The sequence below is a fragment of the Eurosta solidaginis genome, chromosome 3 (assembly GCF_040869045.1).
Source record: "Eurosta solidaginis isolate ZX-2024a chromosome 3, ASM4086904v1, whole genome shotgun sequence".
NCBI classification, from domain to species: Eukaryota; Metazoa; Arthropoda; class Insecta; order Diptera; family Tephritidae; genus Eurosta; species Eurosta solidaginis.
The window spans coordinates 275,030,283-275,049,439 of NC_090321.1; the positions used below are offsets into that span (position 1 = coordinate 275,030,283).

The window sequence follows — 19,157 nt, forward strand, 5'->3', positions numbered from 1 at the left end:
TTTGCTTGAGTTGATCGTAAAAACAATACTTACTACACTATTTTATAATTTCCTGTTTTGTCTGCTCGGAATTTGCAAGAAACATGCATACATTTAATTTTTCACCGCCATAAAAGAAGCGTATTTCATTGGACCAAAAAATATTTGTCTATTGTCTCATTTAAGAGTAACGTGTGAAAATTAAGTTTTTTATTTTAATTTGGCATATATTATTTTTGCCTAGAGACATATATCATATCTTTAGTTTGTATCATTGTGTAGTTTATTTGGACTACCATAAACTAAGCTAGCCGTCCAAAGGAACGTTTTCAAATGGACATATCCTTAGGAAAGGTCTTAACCTAAAAGTTCTTAACAAGGACGTATCTCAGAAGCTCTGTTAACAAAGTCGTATCTCAGCCAGAAAAACTCCTATTGATGAATTCCAACAAAAGTCATGATAAATTAATTTCGATATCATCAATTGTGAGTTGAATCCTCTTTACTGAAAATTTATTGAGATATGTATATTTCACTTTTATGGCATCAAAATTTGCTATATACACACGATTTCGATTTATTCACTCGTTCGTATTTCATCACTCAGTAGATTTCTTCAATTGGTAAACTAATTTTTTACTTCTTTTATATTAGTTTCGTTTGATGTTTTCCACCAATTTCCATATTTTCCAAATTTGGAAACTCTTGCAATCCATTTGTGAGTAACTTCGCGAAGAACTAGAGTCTTGAAACTCGGAACCAATGAAAATTTAAGGTTAGGGGAAACAACTATACTAGGTGGTTCAGGGATCGTGAAAATTTTAAAAAACTATAGATATTGGAAATTTTGCTTTCGAGTTTTAAGGAACTTCCCGATAACGCAGAAGTATGAAACTTTGAACGAAGATTTGGGATCTTTTAGGTTGTAATAGTTAGGATGCAAGAGCTTCCTAAATAGGATAGGGATCGATATATTTGGATATTTTTAGAAAGTTCACTTACAAAATGTGGAATCTTGTGACCCCTCTATTTGAGCAACTTCCCGTAGAGCTAGATCCTAGAGACTAAGAACATAATTGAGAACCCCACAACAATGCAGCATGAGGGAAACATATTTTTACTAGGTAGTCCAGGGTTCGTGAAAAATAAAAAAATAATCCGAGCTTGGAAATTTTGCTTTCGCGTTTAAGGGACTTCCCGATAACCCAGAGACCTGATGCTTTGAAGGAAACTTTGTGCTCTATTAAGTTGTAATACTTAGGACAAAACAGTTTTCTAGATGAGACATGGATCGAGATAATCAGAGATATTTTGAAAGTATATTTACAACATGTGAAATCTTGCGACAGCTATTTGAGTAACTTTCCGCAGAGTTTTTGGGCAATTCGTTTTTGCATCACTTGGAAACTCCGAGCGATAAATTACCATGATTCAATTACAAGGGGTTTGCTCTCTAATAATGACAGAGCTTTGACACCACCAAATTTAAAAATCAATCACTATGGGTTGCTTTTACGAAGTCAAGGAAACGGGGAATAAATAATCCCCTTCAGCACAAATTATAGTAGAAAACTAACTTTAGTAGTATATTAGAAGTGATACTAATTTTGTAAATGCCAACAGATTTTGGGGAAGTTACTAATTTTTTACTAAATATTTTGAGAAAAGTTATATTGCTTTGATCTTTCTTTCAGAATTTGTTTGACGAACGCCTAACTTCCAAACATTATTTAAAAATACTCTATCTCAAATTTTGTTTCAAAAACTCCCTACCTGAGCATAAATTCAATACATTTTGCCATAAGATAGGGCGTTTATGAAAAACATTCTGAGATATGGCGTTCTTCAGCCCAATCGTAATATAGGGACCTTTGTGACAAATCCTGAAAAGGGTAATTTTTGAAAAATATTTACAGATAGAGGGGTTTCGAAACGGCATCTGACAGGATAATTCACTCAGCAGTGGCAATGAACTTACAAAAAAAAAAAAAAAAAAACAGAAATGGCTGATTGTCTTAGAACTTTATTTTCCGACTTTGACAGAAGAGTTAACTTGTGGGCAGTCTGGCTACACAGCAATTAAGTATTTACCTATTTATTCTAAAACTTCAAAAAGCTCTTTTCCGCTTTTAGTAGTTGCAAGAGGATTTACTTATTTTACAACATTGACCCTGGATTTTGATATGGTTCTTCAGTTTGGTCATTGAGCAAACTTCTGTTAACATTATGGTCTCATTTAGTCTATGTTAGGTCCTCACGGACCGGCCAGTTCAACCCAACCTAACCCTAGTCGGCAAAGTCTTTGCTATTTTTGTTGTTGTAGTATGTTCAAATCACGATTCCGAGCCATACTTCGGAACAGATGTGCATAGAGGGAGCGTGGTTTCTTTTTTTCGTAGAAAGATAACTTTGTCTTTCAATTTCTTCCTCGGCTGAGTGGAATATTTTATTTTAACTACAAAATTTTAAAATCGGCGTAGTTGAGATATTTGAAACCAAATGAAGGTAAAAAATGTTAAAGGAAGTGTCTATATAAATGGACGAAGCACCGCGAAAAATGTGTCTGAACACAGACAAGTTGATGAATATGGGTTTTAAAATTTTAGGGCTGAACAACGTCTGCCGGGTCTGCTAGTCAGATATATAGAGAGTAATTACCAAACTATTGTGAACTATTACTTAAAGTCCATCTCGGTTATAAACGTATAGAAGATATTAAACATCTATAAATTGCGCTCTACATTTAGGAACTTTTTGTGATATTTATTCTTATTCCAATGGAAAGACTCTTTAAATTTGATCACAAAATTTTCTCCTTTGGTGAGAAATTTCTGAAAACATTTTGGAAGCCACCTATCGAAAATTTGTCAACTAGGTATGACGTATCCAGTTTGTCGCTCAATAGGAAGTATCAAAAACTAGACCACAAAATTCCATTCGATCCGTACAAATTTCTTAAATATCTATCTCTGTGCGCCATCGAACTGAAAAATTGTCTCGTTGTGCTGCATTGTCCCAGTGTCTTGATCTTAGGGTAAGGATTCAAATTTGTAGCTCAAATAGAAATTACATAATTTTCCAAAGATTTCGAAAATCTCAATCCCTGTCCCTGCTAGTGGTATTTTTACCTCAGTATTACATTTTATTTTCAAAGTTTCAAGTTTAGTTCACATTCCTTAAAACGCGTCCGCAAAATTTGCAAACTCGGGCGCATTTTTTAAATATCACGATCCTTGAGCCACCCATTCGCATTGGCCAGAAAATGTTTCAACTAGCAAAAAAATCTATCAGTTGCAGAGAAATTAAACAACTGCTTGGACTGAGCACTGTAATTCTAAAAAGATTATTAGAAAGAGAATTGCCTGCCATAAAACCCACGGAAAACCTTTGCAACAGCGCCCGTTAGTTAGCAGATAACGAAATTGCGCGAATATTCTGTGGACCGACGTGAACGAAATAGTAATGTGTGGTTCTAAAAGACGACACAATACATAAAACATCCTTGAGTACACTGTAAGGGTCGTGAAATATGGTGGTGATTTTAATATGGTCTGGCCCTGTTCTCATCTCCGGAGTCATGGATAAAATTCCTTATATAAAGTTCCGAAAATAGTCGCGGGAGGGACGAGTGGCTGGCACTTCCCACTTTTTCACAATCCTTACACCTCAATATATCTGACCTAGATACCAAACACAAATATACTGAAATCTGCAAAAAAAATTGTAAAGGAGTTCTAAAAAAGACTTTTACTTCGTAGCTTTAATGAGTTTTTTGATGAGTTACCACTTAAAAAAAAAGAACTGAAATACGAACGTGCGAATAAGCCCATATGAATTTATAGGAGGAAATCGTGAGTATATGAAACAATTTTATGCGATAAAAGTGATAAAGATTTCAATGAGTTTTCAGAAAAAAGTACTCAATATTGGATGAGTTTTTCTGAACACTGGAAAATCCTTATATTATTTTCAAGGTAATAGTATAATTTGGAGAGCAGGGTGAACCTTATTTCTTTTAAATAATCAAACAAGCAACAGGCCCCACTCAATCAATATTTAATGTTCCAATGACAAGGTCCACTTGAAATAATGAAGTTAATCCCTCAAAATTTTGTTGTACACATACCACACAGTTCATCATAATCCCATTTCAATATTTCTGAATGCATAAACTAATTAACATATGCACAGTTTGAGCTTTTCATCAAATACTACGCTGAACAGAATAAAATTTTCCAACTGCAATACAAATACATTTAGATGCAGAAAGGATAATCATCAAACTCCTGTTGATTCACAAAAATACTTGACACATTCTCTTTTACTTTTAAACGCTAATTGAATTTGTCACATTTGAAGGTATCCTATGTATCTTCAAATATACATACATATGCATCTATACATATATTTCTTGTCAAATACATACTTATATCGCAACACCATTGAGAATGACGATTATGAAGGTAAGGATATGATGGTGTTGACCTATTTTAAATCGCAACAGCCAAGCCATAATTGCCAAATTCACCAAAACAAAACTACAAAAAAAAAAAAAAAAGTAGCACAAAATATTTGCCAAAAAAAAGAATAAAACTTCAAAATATCGAGAGGATATACGGTGTTCAACATTTGGGGAAGGGGAGAAACTATGAGCGGATATGTTGATTGAAGTGGCAGAGTGGTGACCACGTTGAACAATCGAAACAAAACGCCCGTTGTCATTATTTAAGCGAATTAGAAAATGTCCATGGCCTTTGTTGCTGTAGCACAAAGGTGCGAGCTCACTACGCATCGTTAATTTTATTTGCAATTTTGTAGATATTTTGAATATCTTTTTTGGTTATTGCTGTCCTTTTACGTGGCATATTCTTCCACGAATGCAAGCAAACGTCTTGGGCAGTAACGAATCAAGCATACACGCATCTGTGGAAGACTATGAACATAAAAAACAGGGCAACATAAATCCAAGCTCCATGGAGTTTAGGATAGTATTAAAAACAGAATTCGATCGGTATTATTTAAGGCGAAGTGCATGGCAATTTTTTTGCGTAAACTATGTTAAACGAATTTGTCAAAATATGGCGAACAAAACGAAACTTTCGAATGGGAAATCGAATGCCAATTAACACCACCCACCAAAGAAGTTCGCAAGGTGTTCTATTAGGACTTCCTTCCTACCATCCTGCGAGCTATCTTGAAGGTTCCCGGCAGGGAGTATCAGATGGAATGCTATGCATTTTTAAAGATATAAAAAAAGCGTGACTAATGTTTTTAAGTTAACTACTAGAAGACCCGGCAGACGTTGTCCTGCCCTAAATTTGGCCTACCTGCATACATTTTAATAAGCTTTTTCCGTCTGACTCTGCCCTCCCCCCCTCTTCACTTTTTCCTAATCCTTTTATTCACTCCTCCCTCCGTCCTTTTCGCTTCATCTATCTCCGTCTCATTCTATCTCTTTCTCAATCTCCTTCTCTAGTCTTCTAGTCCTAATCCCAGTCCCAGTCCGTCTCTGGATAATATATTACTCTGTACTAAAGCACTCATCAACAGCTTTCATTTGATATCCATATTGTATAAACACTGTCTAGGCATTCACTGGCCCACGTTTTGGCCCATATCTCGAGATCCTAGTCACCCAGGGGTATGGAAATTACCCTCTACACAACTAAAGACTCTCCCGAATTAAAATTGCATAGTACCTCTAAATCGCGGGCCCCCTCAGAAATGTTATATATATAAAAAGTGGGCGTCTATCTATCTATCTCGAGATAGATATAGACTTCCATATATCAAAATCATCAGTATCGAAAAAAAATTTGATTGAGCCATGTCCGTCCGTCCGTCCGTCTATTAACACGATAACTTGAGTAAATATTGAGTATCTTCACCAAATTTGGGACACGAGCGTATCTGGACAGAGTAGATTGGTATTGAAAATGAGCGAAATCGGATGATAACCACGCCCACTTTTATATAAAAGATTTTTAAAAGGGTCGTAGACGAAAATAATAAGCTATATCTTAGCGAAAAAAAGCTTTGTATCAATAGAATTTTACTTTCTAAATTGAATTAATACATTAAATTGGAAAACACTAAAATTTTTGAAAATTGGTGTTGCACCGCCTCTTTTATGACTAAGCAATTTTCTATGTTTCGGGAGCCATAACTCGAAGAAAAATTAACGGATCGTAATAAAATTGGGTACACATATATTCCTTATAGCAGAAAATATTTCTAGTAAAAATGGACGGGATCGAATAAAGACCACGGCTACTTAGATATAAAACAAGTTTAAAAGGGTCGTAGACTAGAATAATAAGCTATAACTTAGCAAAAAATCAATGGTATTTCCCTTATCAAGTTTTATTGTAAGAGGAAATGGGGAGACATTTTTTTTAAACGGGCGGTGCCACGTATTATGTAGAAAAGTAATTTATCTGAAATGAAATGTACGCTTGAAGCTCACGCTGAGTATATAATGTTCGGTTACACCCGAACGTAGACACCTTTACTTGTTTCGGTTGACTTAAAAAAGATATAAAAAAAAAAGTCGCTAAATTTTTCGACAATTCGATAACTTTTCGATAACATGGCAATATATTTTCGATAAATAATCTATAACTTCTCGATAGTAAATCGACAACTTTTCGATAAAATTTGATATTGTTTGATAACAAATCTATAACTTTTTGATAGCTAACGCATAACTCGTCTATAAAAATAAAAAACTCCGTGCAGGTTCGGTTCCGGTATCGTTTCGATTAAGACATAGCAAAGACGAAACTGAAGACGAAGACAAAAAGAACGCAAAGGAAAGTGCAGAGATGAAAAACGTATAAATATTAAAAAAATTGGTTCAAATTTTCAGTAAATATTTTTTTATCTTAAGTTATTTTTCTAAATATTTACAAGTGTCCCTTAAAATCTCCCATGCAATTACTTTTTCCAAAAATTGCACTTTGCAGTTAATATTACCTTAAGTTTCATGTTTTCTCAATAAGAGAGTAGTGACAAAAATATTTCGAATGGTTAAAATATTCTCCAATTAATCGATCATCTCCGTTTCTACGACTGTTTACGACTGATTAAAAAAATTAAGAGACTCGCAAAATTGTATCGCGATATCTACATATGCACGTACATACACAGCAGACCAGAGTTATAGCATCGGATAGCGGGCCAGAGTTATAGAATGTCAAGTTCATACATAGTATAAAAGAAGGCTTCGTAAGAAAAATCCACTCCGAACTAAAATTTGGCAAAAACAATCAAAAAAAGGTCTTTCCCTTCGAAATTATTTCTTAATTCAAGTAACAGCCAACTCCCCTAATAAGTAGCAAGCTACGTAAATTTTTTTCGTAAAGTATATATAGGGGCTTGAGACAAATCGATATAGTTACATTTATTTATTACCACAGTGAGAGCCGAGACCAAGCAAAAGCAAGCGACCGAGTGATTGCTTTTTGCAATTTTCTTGTCAAGCACTCGATGCCACAGTCCTTTGCTACCGCAAAACTGAACTTACGGTTTGAGACTTTTTTGTTTCGTTTAACTATTTCTGCCTTTGTTCGCGCTTTTTTCACCGTTACGCTTTGTGTCATACCATCACATATACCCATGGTAATAAAAAAAGGATACAAAAAGTGATACAAAAAAATCGAGCAGAATTTTTTGCGAGTCGGAGAAAAATTACCCAAAAAAAATTTGATTACAACAAAACTTCGCCAAGCAATCTGCAGTCAGTCGCAACAATAGAGAGGTCAGTTGGTTTTTGTTCATAGCAATTCTGTAAGTTTGTTATTGCCCCTCATACGTGTGGATCTATTTGCCTAAAGATTTCTACAAGCACCGTTGTCAATTCATGTCTGCATCTTGTGTGTCTGACATTTATGCGCATGCGTGGCAGTGTGACGCTAGCCACTGTAGTACCTAATCGACGATCAAAATGGATCAGTCGGATCATTCACTCGGCGCATTAAGACGCGAAGTGTAGTGTGATATTATATTTCTCGCGTATTATTTCAGTATTTTTATAAATCGCGGTTGAGGCATCAAATTTTTTTTTTGTCTATTGAATTTCACAATTTTTCGACACTTCCGCAGTTTTTTTTACCCAAATATTGTTTATGGTCGGAGTATAGTGCTTTTGTGGCATCTTGCGGGTTGATTGTGAATCATTTGACTTTGTACAACAGTGATTTTTCGGTGCTTGTGCGGTTTATTTGTACTATGAAAAATTTATTGTGACGGAAACATGTTTAGTGTCTATGTTTGGAAAATATTGAAGAATGAAATTTCAGAGCATGTGCTGCAAAAGGCCATTATAATTGCCTGGAACACTCATGGGACGTGTGGAAACTTATTCACGGTATTACTGCTAACATAAATTGTCTAAGGTGTTGAATAAAAAGTAACTTATAGCTAATTCCACGGTGACGGTTTGATTATTTGGTAAAAGTCTAGTTGAGGGGTCGACTGCATACGCTACCAAAAATATCGAGAGAGCAGTCTAACGACGCGTCTTGATATCAGTATTAATAATCCGAAGGCGGAAAATAATGACCCGAGGGTCCCTCCGAAACCGGGGGTGGGATCCATAGTATTTTTGCGCATAACACCTTTCTGCATTGGCGGCCTTCGGCCGCGCTTAAAAAAAATTACCCTGGGTGGGTCCACCACCGGCTTGGAGACCAAAACTATATCCGCGCAAAGCACTTATGTTCACCTTTTTTTTGTGTGGGTACACCAACATTACAACAACCACATGAAAATCGCCAACTTCAACTGCAAATATCTCTGGATAGAGATATAATTTTTTATTCCGCCTTCGGATTATTGTTGTCGAGGTCAATACGCGTCTTTTGACACCTCTCCCGATATTTTTGGTAGCGTATTAGCAGTCGACCCCTCAACTAGACTTCATAAAATTGTGAAAGTGCGTGACTGGTGTGACTTAATAATTAGGTACTACTTACGCTTATGTACCCAACTCTTGGAGAACTGCTTGTATCGTTTTCCTAAAAAACGCGGGTCATATGTATTCCAAAGACTACAGACCTCTTAGCTTAATAATCATTTCTGCTCAAAACCTTTGAGCGGCTGATAGATGTGTATATGAAATCATGTACACAAATTTCTCTCCAAAACACAACATGCGTTCACCAAAAACAATTCGGTAGACACGGCACTGCATAGGTTGGTTATAAACAAAAATATAGGGAATATATTGGAATATAGGGAGTAGTTATTTGATGTATCGGGCGAAAGTCCCGAATTGGTCTAGGCCTAAGCTACGAGGTGGGACCCTGCAGAAGAAACCCTGTATCAAATAATTCTAGAGGAGAGAGTGAAATCGCCCTCTCTCATTGTATATATGTATATATTAAAGCGATTGTAAAGTCTATCCTATACTACGGGGTTCAAGTTTGGTCGACGGCCACTCAAAAAAGAACGTACCTCAAAAAATTAGAGGTTGTATGTAAGATATCAATACATAGCATAATGACAGCACTGAAAACAGTCCCGACGGCTGCACTGTATGCCATCCTGCACATTCGACCAGTAGAGCTGGTGGCGAAGAACATAGCGTTAACAACAGCAACGAGACTTAATGCCTCGGGGCAGCTATAACGCAGACCATACGGCGATATAGTATATCATCAAATATTGCACGGACAAACTACCTAGTTCCCTACCTGTGCTTCGATGAGTCTCTTAAAGCCACGATACAGGTGGAAGTTTGGTGCAAGGGCGCTCAAATGGCACACGAGGCGATACACGTGTATCCCGATGGTTCCAAAGTAATGTAAGGAATAGGGTCTGCGGTATACTACGCAGATCCGGAAATAAACAAATCTTGCAAGCTGTCAGATAACTTTAGTGCTTTAGAGGTGGACTAAGTAGACGGGACTAAAGCAGTAGAAACACTGGATTTAAGAATATAATCTCTCGTAGCACAACGTCTAAAAGTGTGTTAGATGATAAGCAATCGCCGTAAAGAATCAAGATAGAGTGAAATATAGGGCATAAAAAAGCGGATATGCTAGCTAAACAGGGCGCATCGCTCGAAGCTTGTAACGTAGAGGTTACAATCAGATTGAACGAGATTAAAAGAAGGTGAGAGCTGCACATGATCGACCAAGCACGGTGCAAAGTGTCGTAGATCATGTGCAGGTCTTACGACCTGAACGCAGTTTTCAATCATTTTGTGCATCAATTACGCCTAAAACGACTGAACAGATTTGGATGACACAGAGAAAGAAAGTGTGAAATGTTCCATTGGCCCTGGTAACAGTAACATATTAACTTTTAGCCGATATAACTTTAAGTATGTTGACTTTGAACAGTGATGTTGAGTGAACAGGCTATATTTATAGAGGTACAACAATTTAGGAAGAGCTTGCAGATTCTGACTACCTCCCTCGCTCTCTCTGGAACAGTATCCTCAATTTCCTATAACTCCAGACCAATAATATTTGGTATCTGGGACGTATAATACAACTCTGTAAGGCATTTTGTTAAAGTGGGGAGTGGCGTCATTTTCTACGGCCCCCTTCCCTAACAGTTTTTAAAAATGCGAATAATATTTGGTCATATAAAACGGAGGTCGACGAAATGTTGGAAAAGCGAGAGCAGTGACGAGCTTACATCCTTCCCCCTCCTCGGCCCCTGGAACCATTTTAGAAATCGCCATTACTTTGAATCCGTTAAGCTCAGAATAATAATATTTTGTATATGTGTTGTCTGGGAACAGTTGCTTTCTAGTTACTTTTTAATCATTTTGTGACTTAATCACGCCAGAACGGCTGAAGAGATTTGGGTAAATTTTGATCTACTGGCTGTATTATATGAAAAAGTGGGGGGGGGGGGGGGGGGGTCCTACACCCTTGGCAACAGGAACTTTCAGTTACTTGAATCCGATATGACTTTATTAAGTATATTGACTTTGAACAGTGATATTTAGTAGTCGACGGGCTATATTAATAGAGATAAAGAAAATTTTACAAAATCTTTTCCCCCCGCGCCCCCCCAGAAGAGTATCTTTAAATTTCTATAACACATCGCGTATTTGTCCCAGAGCAATAATATTTTGTAGCTGGGACATAGTATAAATAGAATTTTGAGGAATTCATGGAAATGTGAGCAGTTACGTCCTCCTTTCCCCCCACCACCTTCCCCCTGTAACAATTTTTAAAAACCGGGATAACTCTACATTACTTCGTCCTAGACCAATTATATTTGTTGACATGGGCGAGTTAATTTAGTTAATGCATTTTTTTTTTTAATTTTTAGGCTAAACCAGCAACCGCTGCCGCAACGTCAACACCAGCAATCGATGCACACAAGTACGCAGCTACAAAAGCTTCGCCAGCAGCATCAGCATATAAACAACAATAATAACAACTACACTAATAGTACAAACAAAAACATTTATCATCAACAACAACATTCACATCTATACAATGGATCAAGCAAAGCGCACGGCAATGTAATACAACAACCACAACAAATAGTGCATCACCAATCATCAAGTCATCAGAACCAACATCAACAATCTACAATTTATCATCAACCACAACAGCAACAGCAACAGCATCAACAACATCTACGCGCAGTGACTTCAATGGCCCCACAACAGCCAGTGGGTCATTTAGAACAACAACAACAATCACAACAACAGCCACAACAACACCAAACAACTTTAAACCCTGCAAGCAAAGCTAATACTACACACCATTTACCGTTACTTACTACGTTGAATTCTTCCACGGCTAGCACAACGCAAATCAACAACAACAATAACAATGTACATAAACCTAAATATAATAATAATATTGGTGTCAGTAATGCTTGTAGTGTTGATGGAGTTGGTGGTGGTGGTATGGTACCAAAGTCTATTTTACAAAATCCCAATCGCATTTCGAAAATACCTCAGCAGAATACCACAACAACACTAAATAAAGTCGTGGTAAACAAGGAGGAACCTAAAAAGGTATCTTTGCTTGTTAATAAAATTAGTGGCAGCATTGACGCTGCTATAGTCAGAGAGGCGCCAGTGGCTACTGTAACCGAAAATGAACTCAGTGATGTAACTGTTGGTCAAGATAATTTAAAAAATGTGCAGAGCACAACACAAAAAGATGGTATGTTGAAATTATAAAGTTTTTGGTTTTTAATTATTTCATGCTTTTTTCTATCATAAGTTGCCAAAGATGCTAATAAGGAAAATGCGAAAGGGCCAGAAGAAAGTTCAAATACTACAAATGAAGCGAGCAGTAGTGATGTCGAAAAAAATCAAAGTGGCAATATTTTGTCGAACGTCGACAGCAATATTTCCAAAAATTCGAGGGAGAAAACACCGATGTGTCACGTTAATGAATTAGCGAGATTTAATAAGGTATTTATTGCACAAGATTTACAAGGAAAATGAAAACAATTTACATATAATTAGGCGTAGGCCTTGCCACAGATTCTGCCACAGTCAGAACGGTTGTGAAATTAAGAGCAATGACGATTATTGAGGAAAGTATGTTCAACATTAAGTATTTTGTATAATTTTATTTGCAAGTTCCTGTGTCGACAGCGTATTTTGGTAGTTGAAGTTTACTTTGCTAAAGCTTCATAGCTTAATATCTGTGGTTAGTATTACGCGAAAAGTACTCTCAGACCTGCTGTTCGCCATGACTCGTACTTGGCTGAGTTATTTCCTCAAGGTGCAAAATATTTAGAATCACCACACCTGTTTACGTGCTCAAGTTATCATAGTCACTACTATCTCCATTGTCAAACCCCTGTAAATGTAACACTCCTGAACTTTGTAGAGTTTTACGACGACTGAAAGCTGTTTTCACTTGACGCAGAGAGAGAGGGCTTCCCCTTGACAACCCGTCAGCCCTATTCTAAACAAAACTTTTTTGCAAGTTTTTTCCTTCTTTTCCTCGTATTCTAAATAAAAAATCCTTTTGAGTTTTTTCATTTCTCCTTCTTCTCTTCTTCTGAACATAGCTCGAAAAAGGGAAAACCGATGAAGGGCGAAAAGTGATTATTATGAATGGGATTGAAAGTGAGATTTCTCTGCTATTTTTTTAAGGAATTTTTTAGCTTGTTAAGTTACGGGGAACGCATCAAAACAGTTTAAATTAATTGTTTCTTCTACGAAAAACTACAAATTTGTATAAATTTGTGCTTAAATACATTAATATTCTACCATAATACTTCTTATTTTAAGTCGAAAAGTACATAGATAAGCAACAGATAGAGCTTTTAGTAAGTTTCATGCAAAGCTATCCAGAAAGAGGGAATTGTTAATAGGGCTAAAACAGGTTTTGACATATGACGAAAGAGGAGTTGAATTCGACATGGCCGCCAGGAAATTGCTTTGCTGAATAGAAAGGCATCTCCAGCGGATTTGTGTGATAGAAATTTCATTTTCATTTATTTATTTGAGTCTATGGTTACAACGACCTTACAAACTAGATAACAATATTGACTTAGAACTAAATACTTACTATCTTAAAATACATTTACAAACTAATGGTAATGAGATATGAGCTTTGATAAAAAAAAGGATCTAGGCATCGCAAAGTCTAAATCAAGATTATTGAAGATTTTATTACACTCAGTTAAAGCCCTCATTATGGGCGCAAAATTATAATAGTTATATTTAGTGATTTTTATATGGAAGGGTGAGTTAGATCTTACATTGAAGTTTAGGAACCCGAGAAGATCCGGAGAGTCAATGAAGCCACTATGAATGTCAAAAATCAACATAAGAGAATGAACAGTCCTTCTGCATTGTAGAGATTTTACATCAATAAGCATGAAACGGTCTAGGTAATATGGGATAGGATCATTAAGATGAAGTGGCTGCAAAGTAAACCTAATGAAACACCTCCTTGGAAAGAGTACATCCAATATGAATGACTGTGAGGCATAGATCGGGTTCCAGATATTATGGAAGCATACTCCAATTTAGACCGCACTAAGGAATTATAGAGCATCTTCCTTCTATAAGGATTTTTAAAATCTTTAGCATATCGCTTTACAAAAGTTAAGTTAGAGTAGGCCTTAGGGATAATGTAGTTTACATGGTTAACGAAAGAATAACCTGAATAACCAGAAATTCCGTTACTGCACTGAGTTCAGTACTTAAGAGTGAGTAGTATGCAGAGGGAAATCGAATTATTGATTTCGAAAATGTCACAGGAACACCAGAAGTGGCTATGAAGGGGTAAGATCTGGTACCTTCGATTTCTACAAAGGAAATACTATTAGAGATATACGACTTAAGCCACATTAGAAAAGCAGAATGAAAACCTAAATTTTGGAGTTTTTTCAGTAAGATATAATGTGAGACAGTATCAAAAGCTTTTGCAAAATCTGTGTAAATTGGATCGACTTGATATCAATTTTTAAATGCACAGTACTCTGAAAATGTTGATCGCCCAGAAACAAAACCATGTGGTATGGGCTCAAAGTTCTTTTAATGGCAAAACATAATTTTTCCTTGACCACCTTTTCTAGCCGTTTTGAGCATGTGGTTAATTTTGAAATAGGTCTGAATCTTTAACAGTAAATAAAACATAAAAGCACCGATAAAGACCAGCTGCATTTCTTTAGTAAGAAAGAAGATAACCCATCTAATCTAAATCGGACAAATGCTCAACAAAATGTCATTTGGCAAACCAGCTGACTTCGAAAATTCGAAATTCCTTGTCCCCAGTTATTATTTTCCCTAGGAGAAATGAATTAGGGGAAACTTTCCGCGGGACTAAAAATAATTCAAGATAAAATTATATTTAGAATATGGCTGTATATATTTTGAAAATATTATATTTAGTTAAAGACGGAACTTCTACAAGGGGACCATGGAAGAGCAAATATACAATTACTTTAATTTTTAGATTATCGGGACTATAGCGAATAAAAAATAGCTCTTATATTTTGGGGTATGTTTCAATTAAGACTTTTTATAATAACGCTTGGAGATCGGATCTCCGCCAATCGAGCACACACGTTGGACTTTTTGTTTTAAATAAAAAAACTCATAAGGGATGGCGGTGCTGAGGATTAAACTGATCCTGTGTGTGATTTAAACATTTCCTAACTTTCCCAACCGCCAAAGGGAAAATTTTCTTATTATAACTTAATTTTTTAACATTTCAATTTACACAGATCATACATCAATATCGACTAACGAGCGAAAAGGGTCCGGCACATTGTAAGAGGTTCACTGTTACTTTAAAACTTGGCGATGAGGAGTACACAGCGGAAGGTTTCAAAATCAAGAAAGCCCAACATTTAGCGGCTGCTGACGCGCTAGCAAATACCAAGTATAAACATCCAGTCCCAAAAGTGGTTCGTCGTAATGCGGACGGTGATGGCAATTTATCGCGAGCCAATATTACACCCACAGTTGAGCTGAATGCACTCGCCATGAAATTGGGACAACAGACTTACTATCTTTTAGATCCACGCCAAAACATGCAATCTGATGCTATCGGGCCGCTACCACCTGATACAATGATGCCCTCTAGGTATGGTGGACCATCAGCACCGTCACATATGCTGCCACCATATGGCGTAAGTGGAGGTCATATGATGAACCATCATCCACCTCCTCATCTACATATGATGGATACGCCTGGATATGGACGTCGTAATGGACTGTATACAGGACCGCCTGCACCCCCGCCACCAATGCACGGTGGCCATGCATCTAACGGATCATATATGCCTCCACGATATGGTCCACCATCGCAATACTCCCACATATCCAAATATAATATGCACCAACATTATCCCTTAATGGCTCCACCACATATGGGTGGTGGTGGTGGTGGTCTACACAATGTTATCCCGCCACCACCACCCCAATTTTCACAAGCGCCGCATCATTATCGGGTTCCACATCCACGTTATTATGGCATGCATGGGGTGCTGACGAGAGTGACATTAGTTGTGGGAACACAAAAATTTATAGGTTCTGGCCATACTCTACAACAAGCCAAACATGATGCAGCGGCGCGAGCTTTACAGGTATTGAAAGTGCAGGCCACCGAGAAACAAAATGAAGAGCTCAACAACAGCCAAGAAGAGAATGATAAAAAATCTCCCATCTCGATGGTACATGAAATCGCCATACAACGCAGCATGACGGTGCACTTCAAAGTTTTGCGGGAAGAAGGGCCTGCTCATATGAAAAAGTTTGTTACGGCATGCATTGTGGGTAATATCGTTGCGGAGGGGGAAGGCAACGGTAAGAAGATATCGAAAAAGCGTGCTGCCGAAAATATGTTGGATGAATTAAGAAAGCTACCACCATTAACACCCACTAAAACGCCTGTTAAGCGAATCAAAGGGAAATCCTCCGGTAAAGCGGCAGAAGCTGTTGAAACCGCAGGCGGGGGTAGAGGAAGATCTAGTGGGGGTGGCAATGAGCGGCGCAAACGTGGCAGCGCTTCAATCAAAGACAAAAGCGAGTTAGATGCCGATGCAGATAATCCGATAACGCGACTAACACAATTGCAGCAAAATCGCAAAGAAAAAGATCCAGTTTTCGAATTGATAGCAAAGAATGGCAATGAAAGTTCGCGTCGACGAGAATTTATAGTCGAAGTAACAGCAAGTGGTATGGTGGCACGCGGCACCGGGAACAGCAAGAAGCTAGCAAAGCGTAATGCGGCACAAAGTAAGTTAAATGCGCGATTAAATTACCAGAGAAATAGTTCCAACCCAACTCAGAGTGAAAGGTTTAGCTTGATAACATAATTATAGTCAAATGTCCTTTTGAATATTGTACAAATGAGTTAAAAACTATTGAGACATTTAAGTGTAAGCAGATTAATAGCTAGATTGAGACTTTGTTATAGGGTCTACACACAGTGAGTCAGGATCAAGAGTCAGTTTCGATTTGTTAGTGAACATATTTTAGTATTAGTCACACATACATGACTGCTCCTACCTTAAAATATGTTCCTATAAAAAATTACATGACATATGATCGGTAGGTTGCCGAGCCTCAAACATTGTTATGATTGAAGATTTAACTTAATATTAAATTTACACAGGCCCCAAATGCGTACTTCCAAATGAGTAATTTGAAATCATTTACATTGGCCTCATTCGCATCTCGCTTAACCTTCCCTGCAAGACTCGACTGCGGGGACACCAATCCACAGCAAGAAAACACACAATTATACACACAGAAAAAAAATCTAAATTCCAAAGCAGTTTGTAGTAGAATTGTCAGTTTAGCTTTCAAAAACTAGTAGAAACTGCTATTTATAGCTCTGGTACAGCACTAAGATCATGAAACGTCGTTTAACAATTTGTGTTATTTCCGGTTTTTTATACTCCGCTGAGCAGAGCTCACAGAGTATATTAATTTTGTTCGCATAACGGTAATCGGTAACGGCATGAGCTAATCGAGATAGATATAGACTTCTTTTTTAAAAATGATCTTGTCGAAAAAAGAAATTCATTTAGCCATACCTGTCCGCCCGTCCCGCCTGTTTTGACGAAATTTGGTATGTAGGTTCCTGGGCACTCGTCCCAGACCGCTATTTAAAATGAACGAAATCGGACTATAACCACACCCACTTTTTCGATATGGAAAATTTCGAAAAGCCGGAAAAAATGCGATAATTCATTAGCAAAGACGGATAAAGCAATGAAACATGGTAGGTGGGTTGGCCTTATCACGCGGAATGAAAGATTAGTAAAATTTTAGACAATGGGCGTGGCGCCGCCTACTTTTAAAAGAAGGTAATTTAAAAGTCTTGCAAGCTGTAATTTGGCAGTCGTTGAAGATATCATGATGAAATTTGGCGGGAACATTACCCCTAATACTATATGTGTGTTAAATAAAAATGAGCAAAATCGGATGACGAACACGCCTACTTTTAAACAAAATTTTTTTAAAAGTCAAGTTTCAACAAAAAATTGAATATCCTTACAGTATATAAGTAAATTATGTCAACATTCAACTCCAGTTATGATATGATGCAATAAAATACAAAAATAAAAGAAAATTTCAAAATGGGCGTGCCTCCGTCCTTTTTCATTTAATTTGTCGCGATAAGTCGAACAAAAATTTACCAATCCTTGTGGTAGGGGCATAGATTCTATGACGATAACTGTTTTCTGTGAAAATGGGCGAAATCGGTTGAAGCCACGCCCAGTTTTTATACACAGTCGACCGTCTGTTCTTCCGCTCGGCCGTTAACACGATAACTTGAGCAAAAATCGATATATCTTTACTAAACTTAGTTCACGTACTTATCTGAACTCACTTTATCCGAAATCCGACTATGACCACGCCCACTTTTTCGATATCGAAAATTACGAAAAATGAAAATAATGCCATAATTCTATACCAAATATAGAAAAAGGGATGAAATATGGTAATTAGATTGGTTTATTGACGCAAAATATAACTTTAGAAAAAACTTTGTAAAATGGGTGTGACAGCTACCATATTAAGTAGAAGAAAATGGAAAAGTTATGGCGATATCTCGAAAGGTGTCCATTTATAGAACTAAGTACCACTAACTTTTAAAATACTCATTAACACCTTTAATTTCATACCCATATCGTACAAACGCATTCTAGAGTCACCCCTGGTCCACTTTTATGGCGATATCCCGAAATGGCGTCCACCTATAGAACTATGGCCCACTCCCTTTTAAAATACTCTTTAATACCTTCCATTTGATACCCATGTCATACAAACACATTCCAGGGTATGTATGTATGTATTTATTTGAAAATTTGTTCCTAGCACAACAATTTTGACAAATTATTTAACAGTGCTAGTCATGAATAGCATGAGCTATTAAAATTAAACATTTATAATAATAATAAATTAGATTAATCAAATTAAATTAAATATAACGGACAGTAGTGAAATATTTATGTATGTAAATGTAAATCTTAAAACTAAAGAAAAGTAGTTAATAAATATTAAAAGACAGCAGTAGTGATGATAACCTTTGGCTGGTTATAGATTGAATAGTATTTAACAAATAAAGAAAGAAGACACAGAGAAAGGAAAAGGACTTGGAAATGAACATTTTAACAACAACAATTTGAGATCCAGTTTAAAGAGTCGTTAAAAAATGATGTTAGCTCTTTTCTGAAGTGCAGAGCATTACTTAAGAGTCGAAGACTTGTAGGTA

The 19,157-nt window shown here is 36.7% G+C and overlaps 1 protein-coding gene across 1 annotated transcript in view; it reads left to right on the top strand.

The window, feature by feature from the left end:
* The window catches only part of stau (double-stranded RNA-binding protein Staufen), a 54,564-nt gene that overhangs the window by 11,252 nt on the left and 24,155 nt on the right, over positions 1-19,157 (top strand). Inside the window, exons 3-5 of the mRNA XM_067776556.1 lie at positions 11,272-12,122; positions 12,183-12,376; positions 15,154-16,669. Of these exons, the coding sequence (XP_067632657.1) occupies positions 11,272-12,122; positions 12,183-12,376; positions 15,154-16,669 (2,561 nt within the window). The remainder of the gene's footprint in view (positions 1-11,271; positions 12,123-12,182; positions 12,377-15,153; positions 16,670-19,157) is intronic.